This window comes from Mytilus trossulus, chromosome 12 (genome assembly GCF_036588685.1).
Source record: "Mytilus trossulus isolate FHL-02 chromosome 12, PNRI_Mtr1.1.1.hap1, whole genome shotgun sequence".
Classification (NCBI taxonomy): Eukaryota; Metazoa; Mollusca; class Bivalvia; order Mytilida; family Mytilidae; genus Mytilus; species Mytilus trossulus.
Genome location: NC_086384.1, coordinates 21,084,191 through 21,108,374, shown reverse-complemented (window position 1 = coordinate 21,108,374; position 24,184 = coordinate 21,084,191). Strand labels below are relative to the sequence as shown.

Genomic DNA, 24,184 nt, shown 5'->3' with positions numbered 1-24,184 from the left:
AATACATGTATATACTAGTTCAGTGATAATGAACGCCATACTAATTTCCAAATTGTACACAAGAAACTAAAATTCAAATAGTACAAGACTAACAAAAACCAGAGGTTCCTGATTTGGGACAGGCGCAAAAATGCGGCGGGGTTAAACATGTTTATGAGATCTCAACCCTCTCTCTATACCTCTGGCCAATGTAGAAAAGTAAACGCATAACAATACGTACATTTAAAATTCAATTCAAGAGAAGTCCGAGTCTGATATCAGAAGATGTAACCAAAGAAAATAAACAAATGACAATTAAACATAAATAACAACAGACTACTAGCAGTTAACTGACATGCCAACTCCAGACTTCAATTAAACTGATTGAAAGATTGTGATTTCATCATATGAATATCAGGCACAATCCTTCCCGTTATGGGTTGAGTACCATACCATCATAACATATATGAGAAGAACATAACCCGTGTCATGCCAACAACTGTTTTTTTTTAATAAATGTGTTTAGTTCCGATGCAAAGACCCTATAAGTGAATCAATATTAACACCAAAATATGCAATCTTTAATGACCTGACAACAGTATCGTAACTATAGCCCTTCTTAATGAGTCTATTTAAATGTTGTGTTAGTTTCTGCGGTGAATACTGACATTTTTGTGCTTTATAAAGAATATTTCCATAAAAAAATGGATGTGAAATACCTAAACGTATAAGAAGTTTGCATGTTGAGTTATATTTACGAATGATATCCTTATACCGATGATAAAATTTAGTAAATGTTTTGACTAGTTTGTGATATCGAAAACCCTGGTGTAATAATTGTTCAGTAATACGTAAATTTCTCTCGTTAAAATCTAAAACATTGTTACAAACACGAGCCAATCGTACAAGTTGAGATATATAAACACCGTAAGATGGTGACAAGGGAACGTCACCATCTAAAAACGGATAATTGACGATAGGAAATGAAAAATCATCTCTTTTATCATAAATTTTAGTATTAAGCTTTTCATTAGTGATATAGATATCACATAGTTTTTTTGTTTATTGCTACTAAAAAATGACCTAAAAGAGTTTGAACATATATATATTCACATTCTGATTTTTTGAATGCCCATTTAATTACTAGGTGTTTGATTTTTTTCTTAATGAGAATGTGAGGCTATGTGGTATACAGGGTAGAAAAATCAAAACTTTGAACAGATTCAAAATCACCAATATAAGCATGCAATTTATCAAGTACTTCCAACGAGTCCTTGACACTCCAAAAGTAATTTATTCCACTTTTTTCGAAGGCCTTATTTGAACAATTTATCATCAGGTTTTTAATTGTACCAAGTGTGCTGGTAAGAAGAATAGACAATTTAGTAGTTGAACAATGGCTTGAAGACGAAATAAATCTATATTTGTAAGGGGTTTTGTGTAGCAGATGTCGTTTTCTGAAAATGGAGTCAGTTGGAATGTTGGTGAATTGGTAATTTCTTTTTTCAGAACCTCAATGTAACACTTACGTCAAACAATAATAATATTATTAGCAGCTTTATCGGCCGGGACAACAACAAATTCCTTGGCTAGTTCTTTTAGTTTATGTTTGATACGTGTTTGTTTGTATGACCCCAGCTGCATAGGAAACACCAGGAGATATAGCTAAGAAGCATGAATCTTATTAAACTTTATTAATGACATCCAATTGGCCATCCGTTGGTGTAGGACTATTCCCCTGTTCACCATCACAAACGACTACTACAATAACAGAGCTACCAGAAATAGCCAAAACAAAAGAGGCAAAATTGTTAATGGGAATATTAGAGTCATATGATTTTGAAGACGGTACTTCTAACGGTCCGCCAAATCTAGAAATAAAACTATGAAATGATTGTATAAGGAATATCGTAATGTATGAATGGGCCGGGATATTGGGGAACGAATATCTATAGAGATATCGATTAATCGATATAATAAAATGGCGATAGATGATTTAATTTCGTTGAAACGGCAAACATTACTCTGTGTTATAGGTTGTATTCCCTTGGCTAGTTCATTCACATACTACTCATACATTGTATATATGTAATCATTCTTCACAAAGATTGGAAGTTTTTATCTCATAAAGTAATGAAACGTTTTTGGTGTACTGTTGTCCGTCTTTTGGTTGTTATTCGTTTATGATGCCCCTTCCGTAGAGGAAGGAGCTTTAAGTTTTAGCCATGTCCGTCTATACGTCCGTTCGATTGTCCGTCTGTCAAAAATTGGTTTCCGTTCTCCGACATAAGTTGCTCATTGTGAAACTTACACATAATGCTTATTAATACAAAACAAAGATCAAGTTTAGATTTTAGTAACATTTCTTTTTTTTTAACATTCTAGAGGTATGCCCTTAAGAAAAGGAAAAAATGCTGAATGTTTTGTTTGGGTTCTTTAACTAATAAGTTTGCCGCAATCACATGTTATGACACGTAAGCACAATGCGTATTACCACAAAACTCATAGACCAAATTCAAATTTTGGTGGTGTCACTTTTACTTTTCTGGGCGTAGTGCATTTCCGCTAACTTTTCAAAGTCCCAATGCTACGTTTCCGCAAATTTAAAGTATACGTTTCCGCAATTTGTATTTATTACTTTTCCGGAAATTTACCTGGTAAACTATAAATATTTGAATAGATATTGACTTGAAAAATGTTGCTATGTCCTTATACAGGGAAAGGCGAAAGCAGTTTCCAAAATTACCTAAATATAGATTGGAAATTCACGAGACATTAAGACAAATAGATGTCATAGATTCAATCACTAACAAAACTAAAACTTATTTTAACTTTTAAATAGTCAATGATTTTGATTCGGGAATCGTTATACTTTCATGTTTCACCAATTGGTGTGTCTATGTAATGAAATGACTGATACTTTCATAGATAGCACATTTAAATCCACGGTACGAAATTCTTCTTCCAACTTAGTTTTTTCGATACATGGATGTAAAAATGGTAACTAAATTCGTCTTGTATTTGCGTTACTTCCACTTAAATCCGAGGAATGTTACACGAAACTGTTGGATCGGCTTATTGGTGAGTGCAGTACCCGAAGAATAACTCTCCAGCGAGGTTTCCGTAGTTCATAATGACTTTGAATGTGTATTGCATACTGCTGTTACGAAAACACGAATAGTGCCGAGTCTTTTCATGTCCACTTGAACGAGCAGTTTTACGCTAGCCATCCTAACATTTATGTCTTTATCGATGTGTTACAGACCTTCTAAAATTTAAGCTGACCATTATTCCGTGCGTTCATCGTGTATCGTGCGTGTTGCGTGCGTGCATCGTGCGTGTATCAATCGTGCGTTCATCATTCATCGTTCCGTGTATTTTCCGTGTAACGTGCACGTGCTTGCATCGTGTATTCTTAATCGTGTATCGTGCGCTCATCAATCATGATAATTCATTCTTAACCGTGTATCGTGCGTGTATCGTGCGTTCGTCAATCATTCATTCTTAACCGTGTATCGTGCGTTCGTCAATCGTGTATAATCAGATAAAGTGCATTTGTCAAACGTTCATCTCTAATTGTGTAACGTCCATACATTGTGGTTTTTATATGATAGTCGGTAATAGAGCTCACCAAAGCTTAGATTTTTTCTCACGGTTAAATTATATATATTTGTTCCGACTTTTAATAAAACTAACAGTCATACTTACTTTCTTGTATTATTTTAATTTTAGTTTCTTGTGTACAATTTGGAAATTAGTATGGCGTTCATTATCACTGAACTAGTATATATTTGTTTAGGGGCCAGCTGAAGGACGCCTCCGGGTGCGGGAATTTCTCGCTACATTGAAGACCTGTTGGTGACCTTCTGCTGTTGTGTTTTTTTATTTGATCGGGTTGGTGTCTCTTTGACACATTCCCCATTTCCATTCTCAATTTAATTATACTTTCTTTCTTGTGAACACTTATTAACATCATCGTACATAACGTTCATACAGATTCATGACTTTTTGTGTAATTTTTTTATCATCTGTAAATATTTCGAGGTTATTCAGTGAATCTTGGCTGGGACTTCACATTTTGATATAATGATACATGTACGTACAAATAATAACATGATATTGACATTTCTACGACAGAAGAGTTGAAATTGTAATTTCTATTCCAATGACCGAAATGGACTTAAAAATATTCTGTCAATTAAAAACAAAAGTGCTTTTGCAAAATTTAGATGCGGGATAGCTCCACTAAAAAAAAGAAACTGGAAAGTATGAAAGAAAAGAAGTCCACGAGATGACATGTGTTGTAGCTCTACTATTGAAGATGAACTTCATGTCATTCTAAAATGCCCATATGTAGTTTTAAGACAAATATTATACATTTTAATGAACATTTTAACCTATCATGAATTAGGAAGGTACAGAAATATTCCAAGAGCACAAAGATTATGTAAAAAATGTGAAGTCCTAGATGATGAATTTCATTTCTTTTTGTATTGTGACATTAACATATCTTTGCGTTCTAATCTTTTGGCTTATATAAAAGATTATGTACCATTATTTCAACATCTTGATGCATTCAATAAACTTAAACACATTCTAGACCCCATTCCTGAACTTGTTTGTCATATTGGAGTCTTCATTAAACAGTCTTTAGAACTGAGGGAGTCAGACCCGTGTCAGGCCAGGTTAATAAGATGGTGTTTTTTACATACATTTATAAATTAACTCTAATGTTCTATTATTCTATATATTGTATTGTATTATTTTGTATTTCATTGCATTACATTGTATTTCATTGTTTGATTGTATTGTTTGACCCTCATGGGTGTAATTTTGCAATAAAGATTTATTGATGGCGAAGGTTTTATATTTTTATTTAATTACCGCAATGTTGCTGGTTTTGTCGCCAAAACACCAACAATATTTTATTTAAAGAAACTATACAAATCCTTGGTTGAACTATGCTTGATTATAATTCTTCGCTTATTTGGACAATTCATATGCTACTAAGAGATTTTCAAATATTTTAAGTTTTAATTTTATAAATACCATTATAACTTGATATTTTGTCTTAGTTTCTGATGGTCACATGCACGTAATGTTATTCCATTGAGAAAATACAATATACAAGATTGTCGGGTAGATGTGGATTGCGGATTAAAATGTTAAATGTCAAACTTGAATTAACAAATTAAACTGAGGTGAATTAACACGAATATGTATATCCTCTTCAAAAGTGTTTGAAATCTCTGTTCTCAATTTTATTTAAACTTAGCTAAATATGTTTTGTGGAAAATTGAATAGAAATAAACATAAATGAAGGCATTATTTGATTTTTAATTAAACAAATAAAAGATCAAGCAAATATATCATGTATCATCATCATTCCTTAAGAAGGATGTTAAATTTAGGAACTTTTAAAACTTGAAATTGAATTTACAAGTAAAGATATAATCTTGTTTTTTTTTATAAAATAGTTTAAAATATGGTATTATCATAACAAGTCTTTATTTGAATGGAATAAACATGGAACACTTTCAATGATTCATTTTTCATTGTGTTCATGGTTGCCTATCAATGATACCGTTTTTAATGTGTGTCTAAAAGATTATTTTCCGAAAAAAATAATTCACAATAGTATGTTTTTAACTAGGTTGGTCCCCTCCGTGAAACATTCAGTATGCCTTCGGAATATACAAATATTAAGGTATTGTCAAGAATTTCAATAACGGCCGGGAAACAGACTACATGGAGTTGTTAACCTTCTATGATTATTAAGAATGACGGATGGTTTTTCAGTACGTTTAAACATTGCTAAGAAGTCCTTAGTGCACCTGGTAATAAGTTTCTTCCAATGAAAAGATATTATCAACAGGAATATTTTATTGATTTATTTCCTAATTTTTGTCGAGCCTGCGATTAACAGAAAGAATAGGCGAGACACTGGGTTCCGCGGACTCCTTACGTATTTTTTTTTTAACAAATTGTCTGTTTAACATATTGTATGAGATAATTTATGAAATAATGACTGTGGTATGTTCATTACTCACTGTTGAAGGCCGTGGGGTAACGGTACGTCTAAACACCGCTCAGGACCTCCTGAGTGCACTCAGCACATACAAAGTGCACTCAGGACATGAAATCTATGTTTTAGTGGGTGGTGAAGGTATGCATTTGATAGATAATTTAATTCGTCATCTCATAGTTTTGGTTTCGATATAATCAATTTTATATTTCAGAAGTTATTTGATTTTTCATCGGCACGCGCCGTTTTTATGAAATATGTCAGGCATGACCGATGATTTTATTGAAAACCAATTATCATGTTGATTAGGTCGTTTGATCTTTAATAATTAGTTATGTTATTTATAAACAAGCGTATGATTTTTAGTAATATTGACTAGTATATATCACTATCGGACATGCAAGACAGAGATGTATATTATACACCCGACAGGAAATCTCTTGAATACCTGGACGTGTCACCTCACAATACCTTTGGGAGTAATACCTTTAGCCATGCAGGTGATCAGACGGGCGCACTACGTTTGCGCGCATTTGGGGATAAAAATGTTTTACGTTTGCGCGCAGCTTTTGATTACAATTGCGCGCATTTATTTTACAGGTAATCTCAGGTAAAAATATAAATTAAAATTATATTAAATTATACATGACTATAGTTTTTTGTATCTTAATAACGATATGAGCATCAATTATTAATTTTGAAAATAGTTTGTTAATTCAAATAATATATTGTTCATATTGAATTCTAAAATCAAGTATAAACTCCGTTATAGCTTAAGGTCAAGTAACAATAAATGGGCTATGTCACAGATTGTCTTAAAATTTTAAATACACCTTTGACTTGTTGAATTGTATTTGAAAATGGAACAAATTATTAGGCTTTATCTCTTTTCCCCCTGGCTTATCATGGAGGCTTATACTAACGGAAGGGATACTGATACATATAAATAATTGAACACATTAATAAATAAATAAGTAGTATGCCCTGTATTTTCCCTAAAAATTACCGATTGAATTCTTTCAAAACATGTGCCTTGAGAGACTTAGACTAACGGAAGGGATACTGATACTTGTAAATAAGTGAACAAATTAATATATAAATAAGTATTATTACCTGTATTTTACCTGAGTTTACCTATAAAAAAATGCGCGCAAATGTAATCAAAAGCTGCGCGCAAACGTAATGATTTTTGCGCGCAAATGTAATGGTAATGCGCGCAAACGTAATGCACCGGATCAGACAAGGGAAGGTCCGAATTTATTAAAATAAGTTTATTACATAAAAGAATTAAGAACAAATTAGATTTTCGAAAACAATTTTCACGGAACACTTATTTATGATTATTTATGACTTTGAACTATGACTTTTTAACCAATTCCCATATAAACAGTAAACAACGACATGCAGACCTCGGTTACTTACAAAAAAAAAAACATTTTCCCTTTCAAATTAGTAAGTAGCATAATACGACCGTACGATTGACAAGATATCCACTCGCAATTACGACTACATTAGGTTACTGTTTTGGTCTTTTGTGGTTCATAGACATATCGTGGCTAAAAACGGAAAAGATGGTCAAATTGGCGGCACGCAGAGAATTGATACTCTAATTTTAAAATCGATGGTGATCTCTTGTCCAGCAGAATAAAATGTAATATCAATTAATTTGAGCATTTTTATACAGAATGGACATAATACCAATTTATTGATTTTTTTTTTGCAGAGTTTCTAAGGTTAATCTCGAAAAAAAAATGCATCTTTTCCCGATATTTAACAGTTTGACGTCGCGCAAAATAATATTTACGGCAGCAATTTTAAATGTGTCAAAAAGAACGAATTCTTCAATTATAAAGTAAGAAAATTTCTGTCATAAATCATTATATAGGAAACTTTTATTAAGGTCATATAATATGTGATAAGACTGATAATAAAATACTATTTCAGTGTCATGCAATAAGGTTTAAGTGCAAAAAGTTTTTAGAGAAAGAGTTTAATGTCTACTTTTTAAGATTAATTCTACGAATTGTTTTTGTCTGTAAAAACATCAAACAGAGAGATAAAGAAAATCACAACTAATCGAATAAAATGGAGGATTGAAATGGGGAATGTTTCAAAGAGACAACAATCCGACCAAAGAGCATAAAATGGTGCGTCTAAACACGACTAAGGACACTAATGAGTTATAATATGGTACTAAGGACTAAAAGATGTGCTGTACAATGTAAACACATTTCTTATCTAGATAGATATTGATATTTAGGTTAATTTCACCAATAAATGAGTAGTTGAACATTATTTAGAACGTGTCGGTTTTTCCTTGATATAACCTAATATGTCCTGTTGATACGTATATACAATGTATGTACAAAACTACAAAAAATTGCAGTGCATGTTAACATAAAAGAATCAAATAATTTTTGCTATGCTTGAATTGAATACGAAAACAGCTTACTATTTTTTTTAGATACTAGTATATACATATAAACCGTCAAAGTGAAAACTTTTATAACATGAAAATAAAAATACATAGATCATTCATTTATTGCAATCAATTATATCAAACATCTAGTTGAAATAATTTCTAGAACCAGTCACTGTCTATAGATATATGCGTCGGACATTGTATGCATGAAAAATAAAATTTAGATTTTTAACTGTATGAAATAAAATTAGTTTAGGGTTTCGAGGAACACAATGTCTCGCCTTCGTTTGCCATAAACTTGAACTCTCAGGCTGAATTTTAATCAAGACACTATATTTTGATTGGTAGGAGCTTCTGTCTAAGTTCAGAAATATTTCCGGTGCTTATCAAATAGCCGACTTTAATTTAGTTACTTGAATCTGAGCTGGCGAAATAGCATATTATCTATTATGCTGGTAAAACTACCGATGGACGTCCTTAAAGCTTCAAATACAATACAGTTATCTCTTAATTCATCGTGCATCGTGCGTGTATCGTGCGTTCATCATTCATTTTGCGTTAATCCTCCGTGTAACGCTCATCGCTCATCGTGCGTGTATCGTGTATCGTGTGTGTACCGTGTGTGTATCGTGCATTCACCGTGCGTGTTTCGTGCGTGCGTGTATCGTGCGTGTGGTCAGTTTGAATTTTAGAAGGTCTGTATATATTGAAACTTCAAACAACATCTTACATAAAGATGAGAACTCTAACTGTAAAAGCACCCGTTTGGAAATGTGAAAAGAGGAAGATGGACTTCCTTTTTGAACAAAATACAAAACTTGTAAACGTTGAATGTACTACTGTCGACTTTGTACGGCGTGTTGGCTACAAATATTCTGCCTGAACTGACTTATTAACTCATATCAAGATATTTCTGATTAGTGCTGACTTTTGAACATAGTACGTTTTATAGATTTAAATGATGAATTTTACTTGCATGTTATGATGACCTTTGACTTATTTAATATTTATTTTATATTATGGCTTTGCTTTCGACCAACAGGTGTTCCTCAATTATTAGCGGAAAAGCAGTAATTTTTTTTCCGGAATAGTTACTTTTTTTCCGGAAAAGTATGATATTTATTTGTGGAAATGTAAACTTTTTTTCCGGAAACGTCATCTTTTGATTGCCAATGAGACAACTATCCACAAAAGACCAAAATGTCACAGACATTAACAACTATAATTCACCGTACGACCTTCAACAATGAGCAAAGCCAATACCGCATAGTCATTTATAAAAGGCCCCGATAAGACAATGTAAAACAATTCAAACGAGAAAACTAACGGCCTTATTTAGGTAAAAAAAATGAACGAAAAACAAATATTTAACACATAAACAAACAACAACCACTGAATTGCAGGCTCCTGATTTGGGACAGGCACATCCATAAATAATGTGGAGGGGTTAAACATGTATGTTTCTTTATAAAGTTGTTTGTTAGCGAGGCATCAACTGTGTCTGTCCTATATGGAAACATTCTTGTTTTTCTTATATAAAAGATGCAAACACAATGCAGATAAAGGAATTTTAATAATCTCAATCTCAATACATGATTTGCAGAGTACCAAGACAATGATTGTCTAACATAATATTTAAAGTTATATACATTTATCAATAACTAAATTGTTACATGACATTTCTAATATATTCTAAAATACTAAAATGTAATTCCGGTGCATAAGAAATGAGCTAAAACAATTGCACATTTTTTTACAGTGGTAAAATCGGGGTATGGGCTTCTATAATTTTACTAATTTATATAAGTAAAGATTTTTTTTTACATTTTAGGAACTTTGATGCTGATGAAAATACTTGTTTGTTAGTAATGAATTGCGATGTTGTAACATCATGAACATAACAAATAGTGCTCAAACAAGTTTTGTTTTGTTGCATTTATGTAGAATAGTATAAAGATGAAATATTAATATATGTGAACACATAACTACATAATAAGTGTATCATTTTAGCACATAAATATTTTATGCTTGTTTTAAACAAAGTGAATTAATAATGACATATTAATTCTATAAACAATATTCAGCTGGATATGACACGACAAATAGTATACATATGGTAGCCAAGCTGAAATGGCACAAAATATAGTCCATAATCTATGGTATCCAAGTTGGAGCAGGTGGTCCATTTGGTTTACCGTCATCAAAATCATACTTTTCAACGCCCATCAATAATTTAACTTGCTTTGTTTGGGCAACCGGAGGGAGCTCTTCGATCGACTGTTCGTCAATAAAAGCACCATCACTTTTGCGTTTCTTTGGTTTATAATTCATAAATGCTTTCTGTCCCTGAGATGACCAATGTGTGGTTAGTTGCATTTTTTTATAAACGCCTTGTTTAAATGCATGACAAGATTCGTCGGCCCAAAAGGCAGGCGTCATACTGACAAACACAACACCCCGCCATTTATCTGAATTTGGACGTCCGACTTCCGATGGATCTGTGTCATGTATCGTACGAGAATCCCAAAGAACCATGCCTCCTTTCGGAACAGGAACATACGTCAACGGACATCCTTGGTCTTCGTACCATTTGCGGTGAGTTTTGTTCAGTTTGAAAAATTCATAATCTCTTGTTTTGTCAGCAGCTTTTGGGAACTTTTTGAAGAATTCTGAATGGTAAGCATGTGAGTTTTTCAAGACACGAAAACAGTAGTCTTTCTTCGTTGTCTCCTCCACATACACCGCTCCTTGGTAAGCATGGTTTCCCAATCTTTTTACGCTTTGGTCAAGATGCAACCAACACCCACCAGGTTCTCGGAACTGTCCATCTCCTTTTGTTAAAAAAAAAAAAAAATGTTTTTATCATGTTATTTTAATAAGTCAGTTATATAGTTGCATACTTTTCGAGTTAAAAAAAAGGTTTACATTTTTGTTTTGTATGTTATGTTTGTTCAAAATGCAACAGAAGAGGGATTAAATTCATTTTGTACGACAACGTAGTTTTGCTTTAGAGGTTGTCATTAATAGTACCTTTTTACTTGTAAAAAACATGAACTTCCTTTCTGTGGAGTATGCTTACGTGCTATATCTTAGCTACTCAGTAGTTTGTCTCTCTGTTTCCCATAGCAACTGTCTTCACCTATTACAATTGGTCTTGATATAAGGTCATAGGATTACTTGATTTTGACTTTTATCAAATCTTAATTACCTTTCTCAGCAGGTGGTGTGAGTGCTACGGCATCTACACTGGTCAGTAGTTTCTCCGTTCCCCATATCTTTTCAAATACAGGTTTGCTATGCAGGCGACATTTCCATGCTGCTTCAAAGTGTCCAATCCTATGTGTCTTAATGATCGACTTCCAAGTACGCATGCGTTGTCCATCATCTTTGACGCTTGCATACCATTTTTGGAATGTTTCCAAATATTCGTCACACTTGTCCTCTGGTACCACTTCTGTAACTACGCAGAATCCGTTTTCCTTTAGCTCCTTTTGAATAGCTTTGCTGAAACGTAAAACATAGGATTGTAAAATTTAGAATTGCTAGAAAGTTTTGTAGATTCGACTTTATTCCATCTTGTTTGTATATTTCTATCTTTCGGCAGTATCATTGCACTAATCTTGAGACATTCATGACTGTGTTTGTGCTGCATCGTCATTCGTTTCCGGTTCGATATGTATTGCGTTTGGCTGTTTGTTATTTGCTTAAAAGAACAAACTCAATTTAATTTTGTTATGAAATAAAATGAAATTAAATGAGAGAAGAAAATTAAATTCTAGGTGACAGGACTAACGGCCGATTGTATTATTTTCTGAACAATGTACTGAATTTTGACTGCCAGTAGCTTTATTTTGTGGTGCGCACATCCCCCCTTTTTGAAAATCTTGGATCCACCACTGTTTAATAATCAGTAATCGCACTGTTATTTAGAAAATGCTGGAATTACTGACCGATGATATTAAAATCAACTCTAAAAATATTCTAAGTTAAATTTTTTGTGACTGATAAATTAAATATTGCTGACAAATCAAATTGTTATTCTAAATATATTTGGTTAAATAAAACCATTAAATACTTCATGTGACAGTGTATTGGTCTGTGTTTGTTTAAAACAATATACAAGTAAACAAGAAATATTTGTTTTACTTTTTTTTTATTGATGGAACAAATACAATTTCCTAAATAATTTTACCTGTCCATTTTGGTACAGGATAGAGAGGTCTGTTCTGTTCTATGTTTTCTCTCTGAATATATACGAATTTATTGTGTTACGTCTTTAAATAGCTACGATATTAATACCTGGATCAGCGATTTTGGTATTGCACAACTATTTCTTTCATGCTAATTTTAAAGTTTTTCTGCAATCTCTTTGAAAATATACAATGTATGCTTTTGATAGTTTTAAATAATTAGAGTATTCATATTAATATAGACTGAATACTCTTGGTAACGATGTAAAATAAACAATAATAGGATACCCTATATTGATCTACCTGTACCACGTGATATCTAATGACGTGTGTTACAATTAAAACTTCGATATTAAAAAAAACCATTGAAGCTTCTTCATAAAATACTAGTTCGAACGATTCAGTCATAAATGAAAATGACAATTAATCCAATATTTTTATCATGCATCAAAACGAAATATTGTAATAGTACGGATCAGCAAAAATTGGTACTATTATCAGATAAATATAATCTCTGATCTTTTTAGTTACCATATGTTTGAAAATGTGAAAAAAATGAATGCTGTCATTTGCACTTTCCCCGACGAAAGCCTCGTCAAATGATAGTACTGATTTTTTTCTAAGTAGCCCCACTGTACACCCAAAGATTTGTATACATGGAAATACAAAATCATTGTTACATTGCAGTCGAAGCATATCGTCACATACATAGAGCCAAATCTTAACAATGTTACATATACGTCGTGTTTATAAATATTACACAAGATTGATTGAGTGGCAGCCATAGTATTTAATATATTTAGAGCATTATTCTAAAAAGAAATATAGCCATACTTTACCGTATATGAGCAGTTAAGTTTAAAGAGTCCTTATTTGGCATTTAAATATTTATATTGTACATATTATATTTAATCCTATAATTTCTATTTTTAGAAAACCTTGTTATATATATGGATTATTGTACGTATTATCTGGGACAATATATATTCAATCAGTATATATACTTGTCCCACGTATTATACATTTTTTTTTTAAATAAAAGGCAATACTAAAACGCATTCTAGTATCACAAGCTTTGACTAAAATGGCGACCAGTGGAACATCGATACAGAGTTAACAGGTACGACCAATGTTATTTGTGTTCTACTTTTAAATCAACTAACCTTGTTTAACTAAATAATAAGATTAAAAATTATGTGTACAAGAAGATACATAAAAAATAAATTGTTCAAGCTTCATTAGATATAATTTGGTTAATATTATTCTTGAAGGACGTTTATTCTAACAGTTAGATCTACATATGGCACGCCTGAACCACTTTTATAAATAATCCTAAATTATCTCAGATAAACCAGGATTTTCTCATATAAACTAGGATTATCTCAATTTTTTACATTAAGCTCAGATAAACCGGGATTATCTCGATTTTTTCCAGATAATGCCGGTTTATCTCAGAATTTTCAGATAAACCGGGATTTTCTCCAGATAATGAATTTTCTATATTTTCTCAGATAAACTAGGATTTTTTCGAATTTGAATTAAGCTGAGATAATCTTAGTTTATCTGAGATAAACCGGGATTATCTGAGAAAATCCGGGATTATCTGAAAATTCTGAGATAAACCGGCATTATCTGGAAAAAATCGAGATAATCCCGGTTTATCTGAGCTTAATGTAAAAAATTGAGATAATCCTAGTTTATATGAGAAAATCCTGGTTTATCTGAGATAATTTAGGATTATCTATAAAAGTGGTTCAGGCGTGCCATATGTACATGTAGATCTAACTGTTAGAATAAATGTGAGAAAATTGATTAACTGTTCTAGGTAGAACTGTCAGGATCAGTTCTAGGTAGAACTGACTAAATCAGTTCTAGGTAGAACTGTCAGGATCAGTTCTAGGGTAGAACTGTCTAAAACTGTTCTGGGTAGAACTGACCAAATCAGTTCTAACTGCAGAACTGTCAGCAGAACTGACCAAATCAGTCAGGACTGAAGAACAGTTATAAATGACGTCACTGTAGAAAGGGCACTTTAGAATTTAGAAGAAAAAATCAGTTCCAATTACTTTACTTTATATAATAGCGGATTTTTCTATATTTTTACTGATTAAAATTTACATGTACAAATATCGAAGTGGATAGGAGGTTATCCAACTCATCGGAGAAATATTTTTATAAGATTGCAAATGAAACATCATTGTTTATGTATGTGAAGTTAGCAGCCGGTTCGTTATTCGTTATTCGATATTCAATATCCAATCGGCTGCTAGCAGCCAGTTTGATATTCAAAATTTAGTGAAAAAATTACAAGATAATTAAATACTTGATAACATAAAAAGCATGATTTTTATATTTAAAAAAACTGATAAGATACGTGGGAAATCGTTAAATGACCCTTTCAAGCTGTCGTAATTTCTCGTCGTAATTTCTCGTTGTCCTCGAATATAAACCCTTTTTCCATGTTGCATATTTGTCTTTATGTAATATAGAGTTTTGTCAATAAACGACTTCAAAGATGTACTTTTGTGTATAATATTTCTAAAGACAAAAAGAAAACCCATTACTCTAGAAATATTTATAACTATAAATAAAAATATATATGGAAAGCCAAAAAACAAAACAAATCATTCGAAAAATGTCAAAATCTTAGGACAAAGGGCACAGGGTAATGGTGAGAGCCCCCTGACCTCTCAATCTTTCTAATATTTGACAGACATTTAGTCAATAGGTAGATACAAACGTGACTAAAAGGAATTTGGATACATTTCCTGTCTTCTATGTTTACGGAGCGCCCAAAGTGCCAGTTGGATATTCAAAATATATAGCGAAAACCTACCCGAGACCGCTTAAATGAGGTTGAGACCCCCGGGTCTTTCAATGTCCATAAAATTCAACCAAATCATTGACTCTGTATATATAAAGGTTGTATTAGATGGATTTACCAGAATAACGTCATCTTCTATATCTACGGAGGGCTAAGATTGTCACTTTTCAGTCGAAAAATGTCAAAATCTTAGGACAAAGGGCACATGGTAATGGTGAGAGCCCCCTGATCTCTCAATCTTTCTAATATTTGACAGACATTTAGTCAATAGGTAGATACAAACGTGACTAAATGGAATTTGGGTACACTTCCTGTCTTCTATGTTTACGGAGCGCCCAAAGTGCCAGTTGGATATTCAAAATATATAGCGAAAACCTACCCGAGACCGCTTAAATGAGGTTGAGACCCCCCGGGTCTTTCAATGTCCATAACATTCAACCAAATCATTGACTCTGTATATATAAAGGTTGTATTAGATAGATTTACCAGAATAACGTCATCTTCTATATCTACGGAGGGCTAAGATTGTCACTTTTCAGTCGAAAAATGTCAAAATCTTAGGACAAAGGGCACAGGGTAATGGTGAGAGCCCCCTGATCTCTCAATCTTTCTAATATTTGACAGACATTTAGTCAATAGGTAGATACAAACGTGACTAAAAGGAATTTGGATACATTTCCTGTCTTCTATGTTTACGGAGCGCCCAAAGTGCCAGTTGGATATTCAAAATATATAGCGAAAACCTACCCGAGACCGCTTAAATGAGGTTGAGACCCCCCGGGTCTTTCAATGTCCATAAAATTCAACCAAATCATTGACTCTGTATATATAAAGGTTGTATTAGATGGATTTACCAGAATAACGTCATCTTCTATATCTACGGAGGGCTAAGATTGTCACTTTTCAGTCGAAAAATGTCAAAATCTTAGGACAAAGGGCACATGGTAATGGTGAGAGCCCCCTGATCTCTCAATCTTTCTAATATTTGACAGACATTTAGTCAATAGGTAGATACAAACGTGACTAAAATGAATTTGGGTACACTTCCTGTCTTCTATGTTTACGGAGCGCCCAAAGTGCCAGTTGGATATTCAAAATATATAGCGAAAACCTACCCGAGACCGCTTAAATGAGGTTGAGACCCCCGGGTCTTTCAATGTACATAAAATTCAACCAAATCATTGACTCTGTATATATAAAGGTTGTATTAGATGGATTTACCAGAATAACGTCATCTTCTATATCTACGGAGAGCTAAGATTGTCACTTTTCAGTCGAAAAATGTCAAAATCTTAGGACAAAGGGCACAGGGTAATGGTGAGAGCCCCCTGATCTCTCAATCTTTCTAATATTTGACAGACATTTAGTCAATAGGTAGATACAAACATGACTAAATGGAATTTGGGTACACTTCCTGTCTTCTATGTTTACGGAGCGCCCAAAGTGCCAGTTGGATATTCAAAATATATAGCGAAAACCTACCCGAGACCGCTTAAATGAGGTTGAGACCCCCCGGGTCTTTCAATGTCCATAAAATTCAACCAAATCATTGACTCTGTATATATAAAGGTTGTATTAGATGGATTTACCAGAATAACGTCATCTTCTATATCTACGGAGGGCTAAGATTGTCACTTTTCAGTCGAAAAATGTCAAAATCTTAGGACAAAGGGCACAGGGTAATGGTGAGAGCCCCCTGATCTCTCAATCTTTCTAATATTTGACAGACATTTAGTCAATAGGTAGATACAAACGTGACTAAAAGGAATTTGGATACATTTCCTGTCTTCTATGTTTACGGAGCGCCCAAAGTGCCAGTTGGATATTCAAAATATATAGCGAAAACCTACCCGAGACCGCTTAAATGAGGTTGAGACCCCCCGGGTCTTTCAATGTCCATAAAATTCAACCAAATCATTGACTCTGTATATATAAAGGTTGTATTAGATGGATTTACCAGAATAACGTCATCTTCTATATCTACGGAGGGCTAAGATTGTCACTTTTCAGTCGAAAAATGTCAAAATCTTAGGACAAAGGGCACATGGTAATGGTGAGAGCCCCCTGATCTCTCAATCTTTCTAATATTTGACAGACATTTAGTCAATAGGTAGATACAAACGTGACTAAAATGAATTTGGGTACACTTCCTGTCTTCTATGTTTACGGAGCGCCCAAAGTGCCAGTTGGATATTCAAAATATATAGCGAAAACCTACCCGAGACCGCTTAAATGAGGTTGAGACCCCCGGGTCTTTCAATGTACATAAAATTCAACCAAATCATTGACTCTGTATATATAAAGGTTGTATTAGATGGATTTACCAGAATAACGTCATCTTCTATATCTACGGAGGGCTAAGATTGTCACTTTTCAGTCGAAAAATGTCAAAATCTTAGGACAAAGGGCACAGGGTAATGGTGAGAGCCCCCTGATCTCTCAATCTTTCTAATATTTGACAGACATTTAGTCAATAGGTAGATACAAACGTGACTAAATGGAATTTGGGTACACTTCCTGTCTTCTATGTTTACGGAGCGCCCAAAGTGCCAGTTGGATATTCAAAATATATAGCGAAAACCTACCCGAGACCGCTTAAATGAGGTTAAAACCCCCCTGGTCTTTCAATGTCCATAAAATTCAACCAAATCATTGACTCTGTATATATAAAGGTTGTATTAGATGGATTTACCAGAATAACGTCATCTTCTATATCTACGTAGGGCTAAGATTGTCACTTTTCAGTCGAAAAATGTCAAAATCTTAGGACAAAGGGCACAGGGTAATGGTGAGAGCCCCCTGATCTCTCAATCTTTCTAATATTTGACAGACATTTAGTCAATAGGTAGATACAAACGTGACTAAAAGGAATTTGGGTACATTTCCTGTCTTCTATGTTTACGGAGCGCCCAAAGTGCCAGTTCGATATTCAAAATATATAGCGAAAACCTACCCGAGACCGCTTAAATGAGGTTGAGACCCCCCGGGTCTTTCAATGTCCATAAAATTCAACCAAATCATTGACTCTGTATATATAAAGGTTGTATTAGATGGATTTACCAGAATAACGTCATCTTCTATATCTACGGAGGGCTAAGATTGTCACTTTTCAGTCGAAAAATGTCAAAATCTTAGGACAAAGGGCACATGGTAATGGTGAGAGCCCCTGATCTCTCAATCTTTCTAATATTTGACAGACATTTAGTCAATAGGTAGATACAAACGTGACTAAAAGGAATTTGGGTACATTTCCTGTCTTCTGTGTTTACGGAGCGCCCAAAGTGCCAGTTGGATATTCAAAATATATAGCGAAAACCTACCCGAGACCGCTTAAATGAGGTTGAGACCCCCGGGTCTTTCAATGTACATAAAATTCAACCAAATCATTGACTCTGTATATATAAAGGTTGTATTAGATGGATTTACCAGAATAACGTCATCTTCTATATCTACGGAGGGCTAAGATTGTCACTTTTCAGTCGAAAAATGTCAAAATCTTAGGACAAAGGGCACAGGGTAATGGTGAGAGCCCCCTGATCTCTCAATCTTTCTAATATTTGACAGACATTTAGTCAATAGGAAGATACAAACGTGACTAAAAGGAATTTGGGTGCACGTCCTGTCTTTTATGTTCACGGTTCGCCCACAGTACCAGTTTGATATTGAAATTTTATATCAAAAATCGACCCGAGACCGCTTAAATGAGGTTGAGACCCCCTGGTCTTTCAATGACTATAAAAGTCAACCAAATCATTGACTCTGTATATATGAAGGTTGTGTTAGATGGATTTTTGAGAATAACGTCATCTTCAATATCTAACGAGGGCTAAGATTGTCACTTTTCAGTCAAAAAATGTCAAAATTTTACGACAAAGAGCACAGGGTAATGAGGAGAGCCCCCTAGTTTTTCAATGTCCATTAAATTCAACCAAATCATAGATTTTATATATATAAATATTATATTTAAAGGGGAATGCTGTTGAACGGACTGTTTGCTTCTAGGACCAAAGCATAACCCTGGTAGAATCGAGGACCTTGTTTCAAGTACAAACAGGCACCATAGGTGACGTGGAAGATTTACAGACCTTTACAACGCACCTTCACACAGCTCACTCAAGCACCCCTTTTGATGTAAATTCCAGGTCCAAATGCATTGCTGACGTCTATTTCCACCAGGGGCTTCAATACCTCATGCTGGCAGAATTGTGTTCGCCAACATAGGAAGGACTTGCATTGCCCTTCCCGCTTACATGGGTAGGAATCAACTTTCTTTTTGAATGTTTTTCTTCAATTGGGTAGTGCTTATTTCCATAGTCGTACCACTAGAAACGTTTCGTAGGAACTTGGTGAGCTTTTCAATCTGTTGCGGGGTAAGCACATCGTTTGTTTACAATGCAGGTTTGTGTGGGATAAACGAATGGTGACCGGGCAACCTTTTTTTGCTGCTCCGTGTAATCGTGTAATTTATTAGCTTGACCTTTTATGAAATTCAACCCGTATTTTGTTAGACTATATTCTCATACCTCTCGAAGATGAAAGCGGATGGTGATATGTTTACTGCGGAGATTGATAGGATCACCGTCTTGGTCGGTTAGGTATGTCTGCATGCGATTGAAAAGCTGTAGATATTGGACTGTTGGGTGGAGTTTACGTAGCTTACATTGATGATGCCACTGTTCACTAAGATGCTGTTGATACTGCTGATGCTAACAATGTATTCAATCTCTTCGTAACCGTTTGTTGCCTAATCAAATGTGTAGAGCTGTCGCTTAAATCCCAATACGGTGTTCGATTCCTTAAATTGTAGGGGGTGAACCAGGTAAAATGCGGCTATCGTTTCCAGGGACAAGGATGGAAAACCCTTGCTTTTAGTCTGTGTGGTCGACGATTTGCTGCAACAGTGTGGTGTCCATTTACTAGTATTCATTAAATAACGACGTTCATCTTCTGACCGTCCGATTCGAACTGGAGGACTCCTTCGGAGATTGTAAGTAAAAAGCTTCGGTGTTGTTGGGAACATTACGCTATAATTTCGCTCGAATCTGGAAGTCCACTCGGGCGAATGACTTACCTCGATCACAAACAGCGGCTATAGGTAAATAAAATCAGAGGGGTTGACACCACCGTTACTGAGAAGGTTTTCAATGTTGTAGAATTTCTTTCTGAAGTCTACAGCCTCCTTGAACACTCTAGCAACCTTGTTTTGTAAAAATCACGCATTAAAGTCGACGGCTGAGTCGCGTTCAGCTTTGAGGGTGACATGGACACTTTGTGAGAGAGGACCCAAGAAATCTTATACAGGATTATTTTTGCCACGTTATTGACGGCGGCCGCCCTCGTAATGGCATTGGCATCTGAATAGCGAAAGAGTGGAAGTTCGTGCCTGAACCCGTACACTATTTTATAGTAACAATCCCATAATATGTTTCAGGGGAATGGCAAACGAGTACGATCCTTTGTTGGTGGGATTGGTGATAATGTATTCATGCCAGGCTGTAAATCCAGTGTTGTCAATCTCGGCAACGGGAGAAGAATCCTTATACCACAGTCCGTTGAGACCCTGCGTTTTGAAGAAGTCTTCAAGGAAGGTTTACATTCTCAGCATAGTGGTGGCGATGCCGGGGTCGTTAATGTGTTCAATCTGCTGACCGGAGAGTCGATATCATATAGTTTTGAAGAGAAACATGATACCATTGTGAATGAGATCAACGTCTGCATATGCAGTGCCGTCGTGATTTTGAAGTCTTCCTTCTACTAAGAAATAACGCTCGATTGGGTGAAGGAACATGTCTTGCGTTTCGATGTTGATTTGGATCTCCGCTTTAGAGTTGGTAAGTAGGGCTCCGGCTAAAGGTACGAATTCGTGAACCTGGTATTAATATTTTTTAAGAATTCCATCGTAGGTTAACCCTACTGTGATTGTAAGGATGTCAGACATTATGGATTTAGGGATAGCTTTAGATAAATTCATGGACGGAAGCGATGCCACGGGAGATGAGATTGTTTAACTGTGTTTGGTTGTGGGGCTTACTGCGTTTAATACTGAGCTGTTGATTGGGCTTGCTGCGCTGGACACTGGGTTTTCGAAGGCGGGTAACTTTTTCAACGACATGGTCGACGACTTTGGCTACCCCCTTTCAACTCCTATCATGGCTGCATTGGTGTAAGCGCTCATAGTCTTACTTTGCAAGGCCTTGGCAGCAGAGGAGGTGAACATGCGACCAGCGATACCGGCGATAGTGTCAAACAAACTACCGCCGTAAGCGTTTGTTTGAACGCCCCTAAGCGTTGGTTTTCTGAAACCATAGGCATACATCTATCAAAAGGTAAAAAAAAATCACATGCATTTCTGCTTGTTTTTTTAATAAAATTGAATTAAAAAGATCGATCTTTTTTAAGCTATTGGATCAATGTCTTTATCCTAACAATCCAAGATTAAATCAATTTTTGTCACCCAAAACCACTATCCCCAATTCAATGTTTTTAGATCCTGTTTTTGATCTTTCGGTCCTATCGTCAAAAAATATAAAATTCATGGTAATCATACCCGGTACGCCTGTTTTTTTTTCATCCAATAGCTCACAATTTGAAGAGCTCATTCGGTCCCTCTCTTTGCCAAATTGGTGGTCAGCGGCTTGTTTAATATCTCAAAACCCCAAGTAGGGATAGTTGCCCCCTTCAAGAATAAGGTTTTAGTTTTTATCTACCTATAAACTAAATGTCTGCATAATATAAGAAAGATTGAGAGATTGGGGGATTCTTACCATTGCCAAGAGTCCTTTGTCCTACATGTAAAAGTTTGACAATATGTAGCTGAAAAGTGACAAGAAAAGGCCTCCATAAATATCGCATTTGACAATATTCTGGGAATTCTTTCTAGTACAACCTTTATATACACAGCGTCTATGATTTGATTAAATTTTATAGACATTGAACGACCAGGGGGTCTCACGCTCATTTAAGCGGTCTCAGGTAGGTTTTCGCTGTATATTTTGAATATCAAGTTGGCACTTTAGGCGCTCCGTAAACATGAAAGACAGGAAGTGAACCCAAATTCCTTTCAGTCACGTTTGTATCTACCTATTGACTAAATGTCTGCTTAATATTAGGCAGATTGAGAGATCAGGGAGCTATCACCATTGCCCTGTGCCCTTTGTTTTAAACTTTTGATAATTTTTAGCTGAAAAGTGACAATATTAGCCCTCCATAGATATCAAATATGACAATATTCTGGACAATCCTTCTGATACAACCTTTATATACACAGATTCTATGATTTAATAAAAATTTATGGACATTGAAAGACCAGGGGGGTCTCACACTCATTGAAGCAGTCTCAGGTCGATTTTTGATACAAAATTTGAATATCCAACTGGCACTTTGGGCGTACCGTAAACATAGAAGACAGAAAGTACACCCAAATTCCTTTTAGTCACGTTTGTATATTCCTATTGACTAAATGTCTGTAAAATATTAGAAAGATTGAGAGATCAGGGGGCTCTCACCATAACCCTGTGCCCTTTGTCCTAAAAATTTGACATTTTTTGACTGAAAAGTGACAATCTTAGCCCTCCGTAGATATTGAAGATGACGTTATTCTCAAAAATCCATCTAATACAACCTTCATATATACAGAGTCAATGATTTGGTTGACTTTTATAGTCATTTAAAGACCAGGGGGGTCTCAACCTCATTTAAGCGGTCTCGGGTCGATTTTTGATATAAAATTTGAATATCCAACTGGCACTTTGGGCGTACCGTAAACATAGAAGACAGGAAGTGCACCCAAATTCCTTTTAGTCACGTTTGTATCTTCCTATTGACTAAATGTCTGTAAAATATTAGAAAGATTGAGAGATCAGGGGGCTCTCACCATAACCCTGTGCCCTTTGTCCTAAAAATTTGACATTTTTTGACTGAAAAGTGACAATCTTAGCCCTCCGTAGATATTGAAGATGACGTTATTCTCAAAAATCCATCTAATACAACCTTCATATATACAGAGTCAATGATTTGGTTGACTTTTATAGTCATTTAAAGACCAGGGGGGTCTCAACCTCATTTAAGCGGTCTCGGGTCGATTTTTGATATAAAATTTGAATATCCAACTGGCACTTTGGGCGTACCGTAAACATAGAAGACAGGAAGTGCACCCAAATTCCTTTTAGTCACGTTTGTATCTTCCTATTGACTAAATGTCTGTAAAATATTAGAAAGATTGAGAGATCAGGGGGCTCTCACCATAACCCTGTGCCCTTTGTCCTAAAAATTTGACATTTTTTGACTGAAAAGTGACAATCTTAGCCCTCCGTAGATATTGAAGATGACGTTATTCTCAAAAATCCATCTAATACAACCTTCATATATACAGAGTCAATGATTTGGTTGACTTTTATAGTCATTTAAAGACCAGGGGGGTCTCAACCTCATTTAAGCGGTCTCGGGTCGATTTTTGATATAAAATTTGAATATCCAACTGGCACTTTGGGCGTACCGTAAACATAGAAGACAGGAAGTGCACCCAAATTCCTTTTAGTCACGTTTGTATCTTCCTATTGACTAAATGTCTGTAAAATATTAGAAAGATTGAGAGATCAGGGGGCTCTCACCATAACCCTGTGCCCTTTGTCCTAAAAATTTGACATTTTTTGACTGAAAAGTGACAATCTTAGCCCTCCGTAGATATTGAAGATGACGTTATTCTCAAAAATCCATCTAATACAACCTTCATATATACAGAGTCA

The 24,184-nt window shown here is 34.8% G+C and overlaps 1 protein-coding gene across 2 annotated transcripts; it reads right to left on the bottom strand.

Moving 5' to 3' along the window:
- Positions 1–10,010: 10,010 nt before the first annotated feature.
- LOC134693223 (uncharacterized) lies at positions 10,011–12,771 on the bottom strand. 2 transcript variants are annotated; one of them, XM_063553965.1, is made up of 3 exons: positions 12,619–12,771; positions 11,635–11,930; positions 10,011–11,254 (listed from the first exon to the last, which is right to left on the bottom strand). In XM_063553965.1, the coding sequence occupies exons 1-3, from the start codon at positions 12,624–12,626 to the stop codon at positions 10,581–10,583; spliced, it is 978 nt and encodes a 325-aa protein (XP_063410035.1). In that variant the 5' UTR covers positions 12,627–12,771; the 3' UTR covers positions 10,011–10,580. The 2 variants fall into 2 exon arrangements, with proteins under 2 accessions (XP_063410035.1, XP_063410034.1); XM_063553964.1 differs by having other exon boundaries at positions 10,013–11,257; positions 12,619–12,759.
- Positions 12,772–24,184: the final 11,413 nt, after the last annotated feature.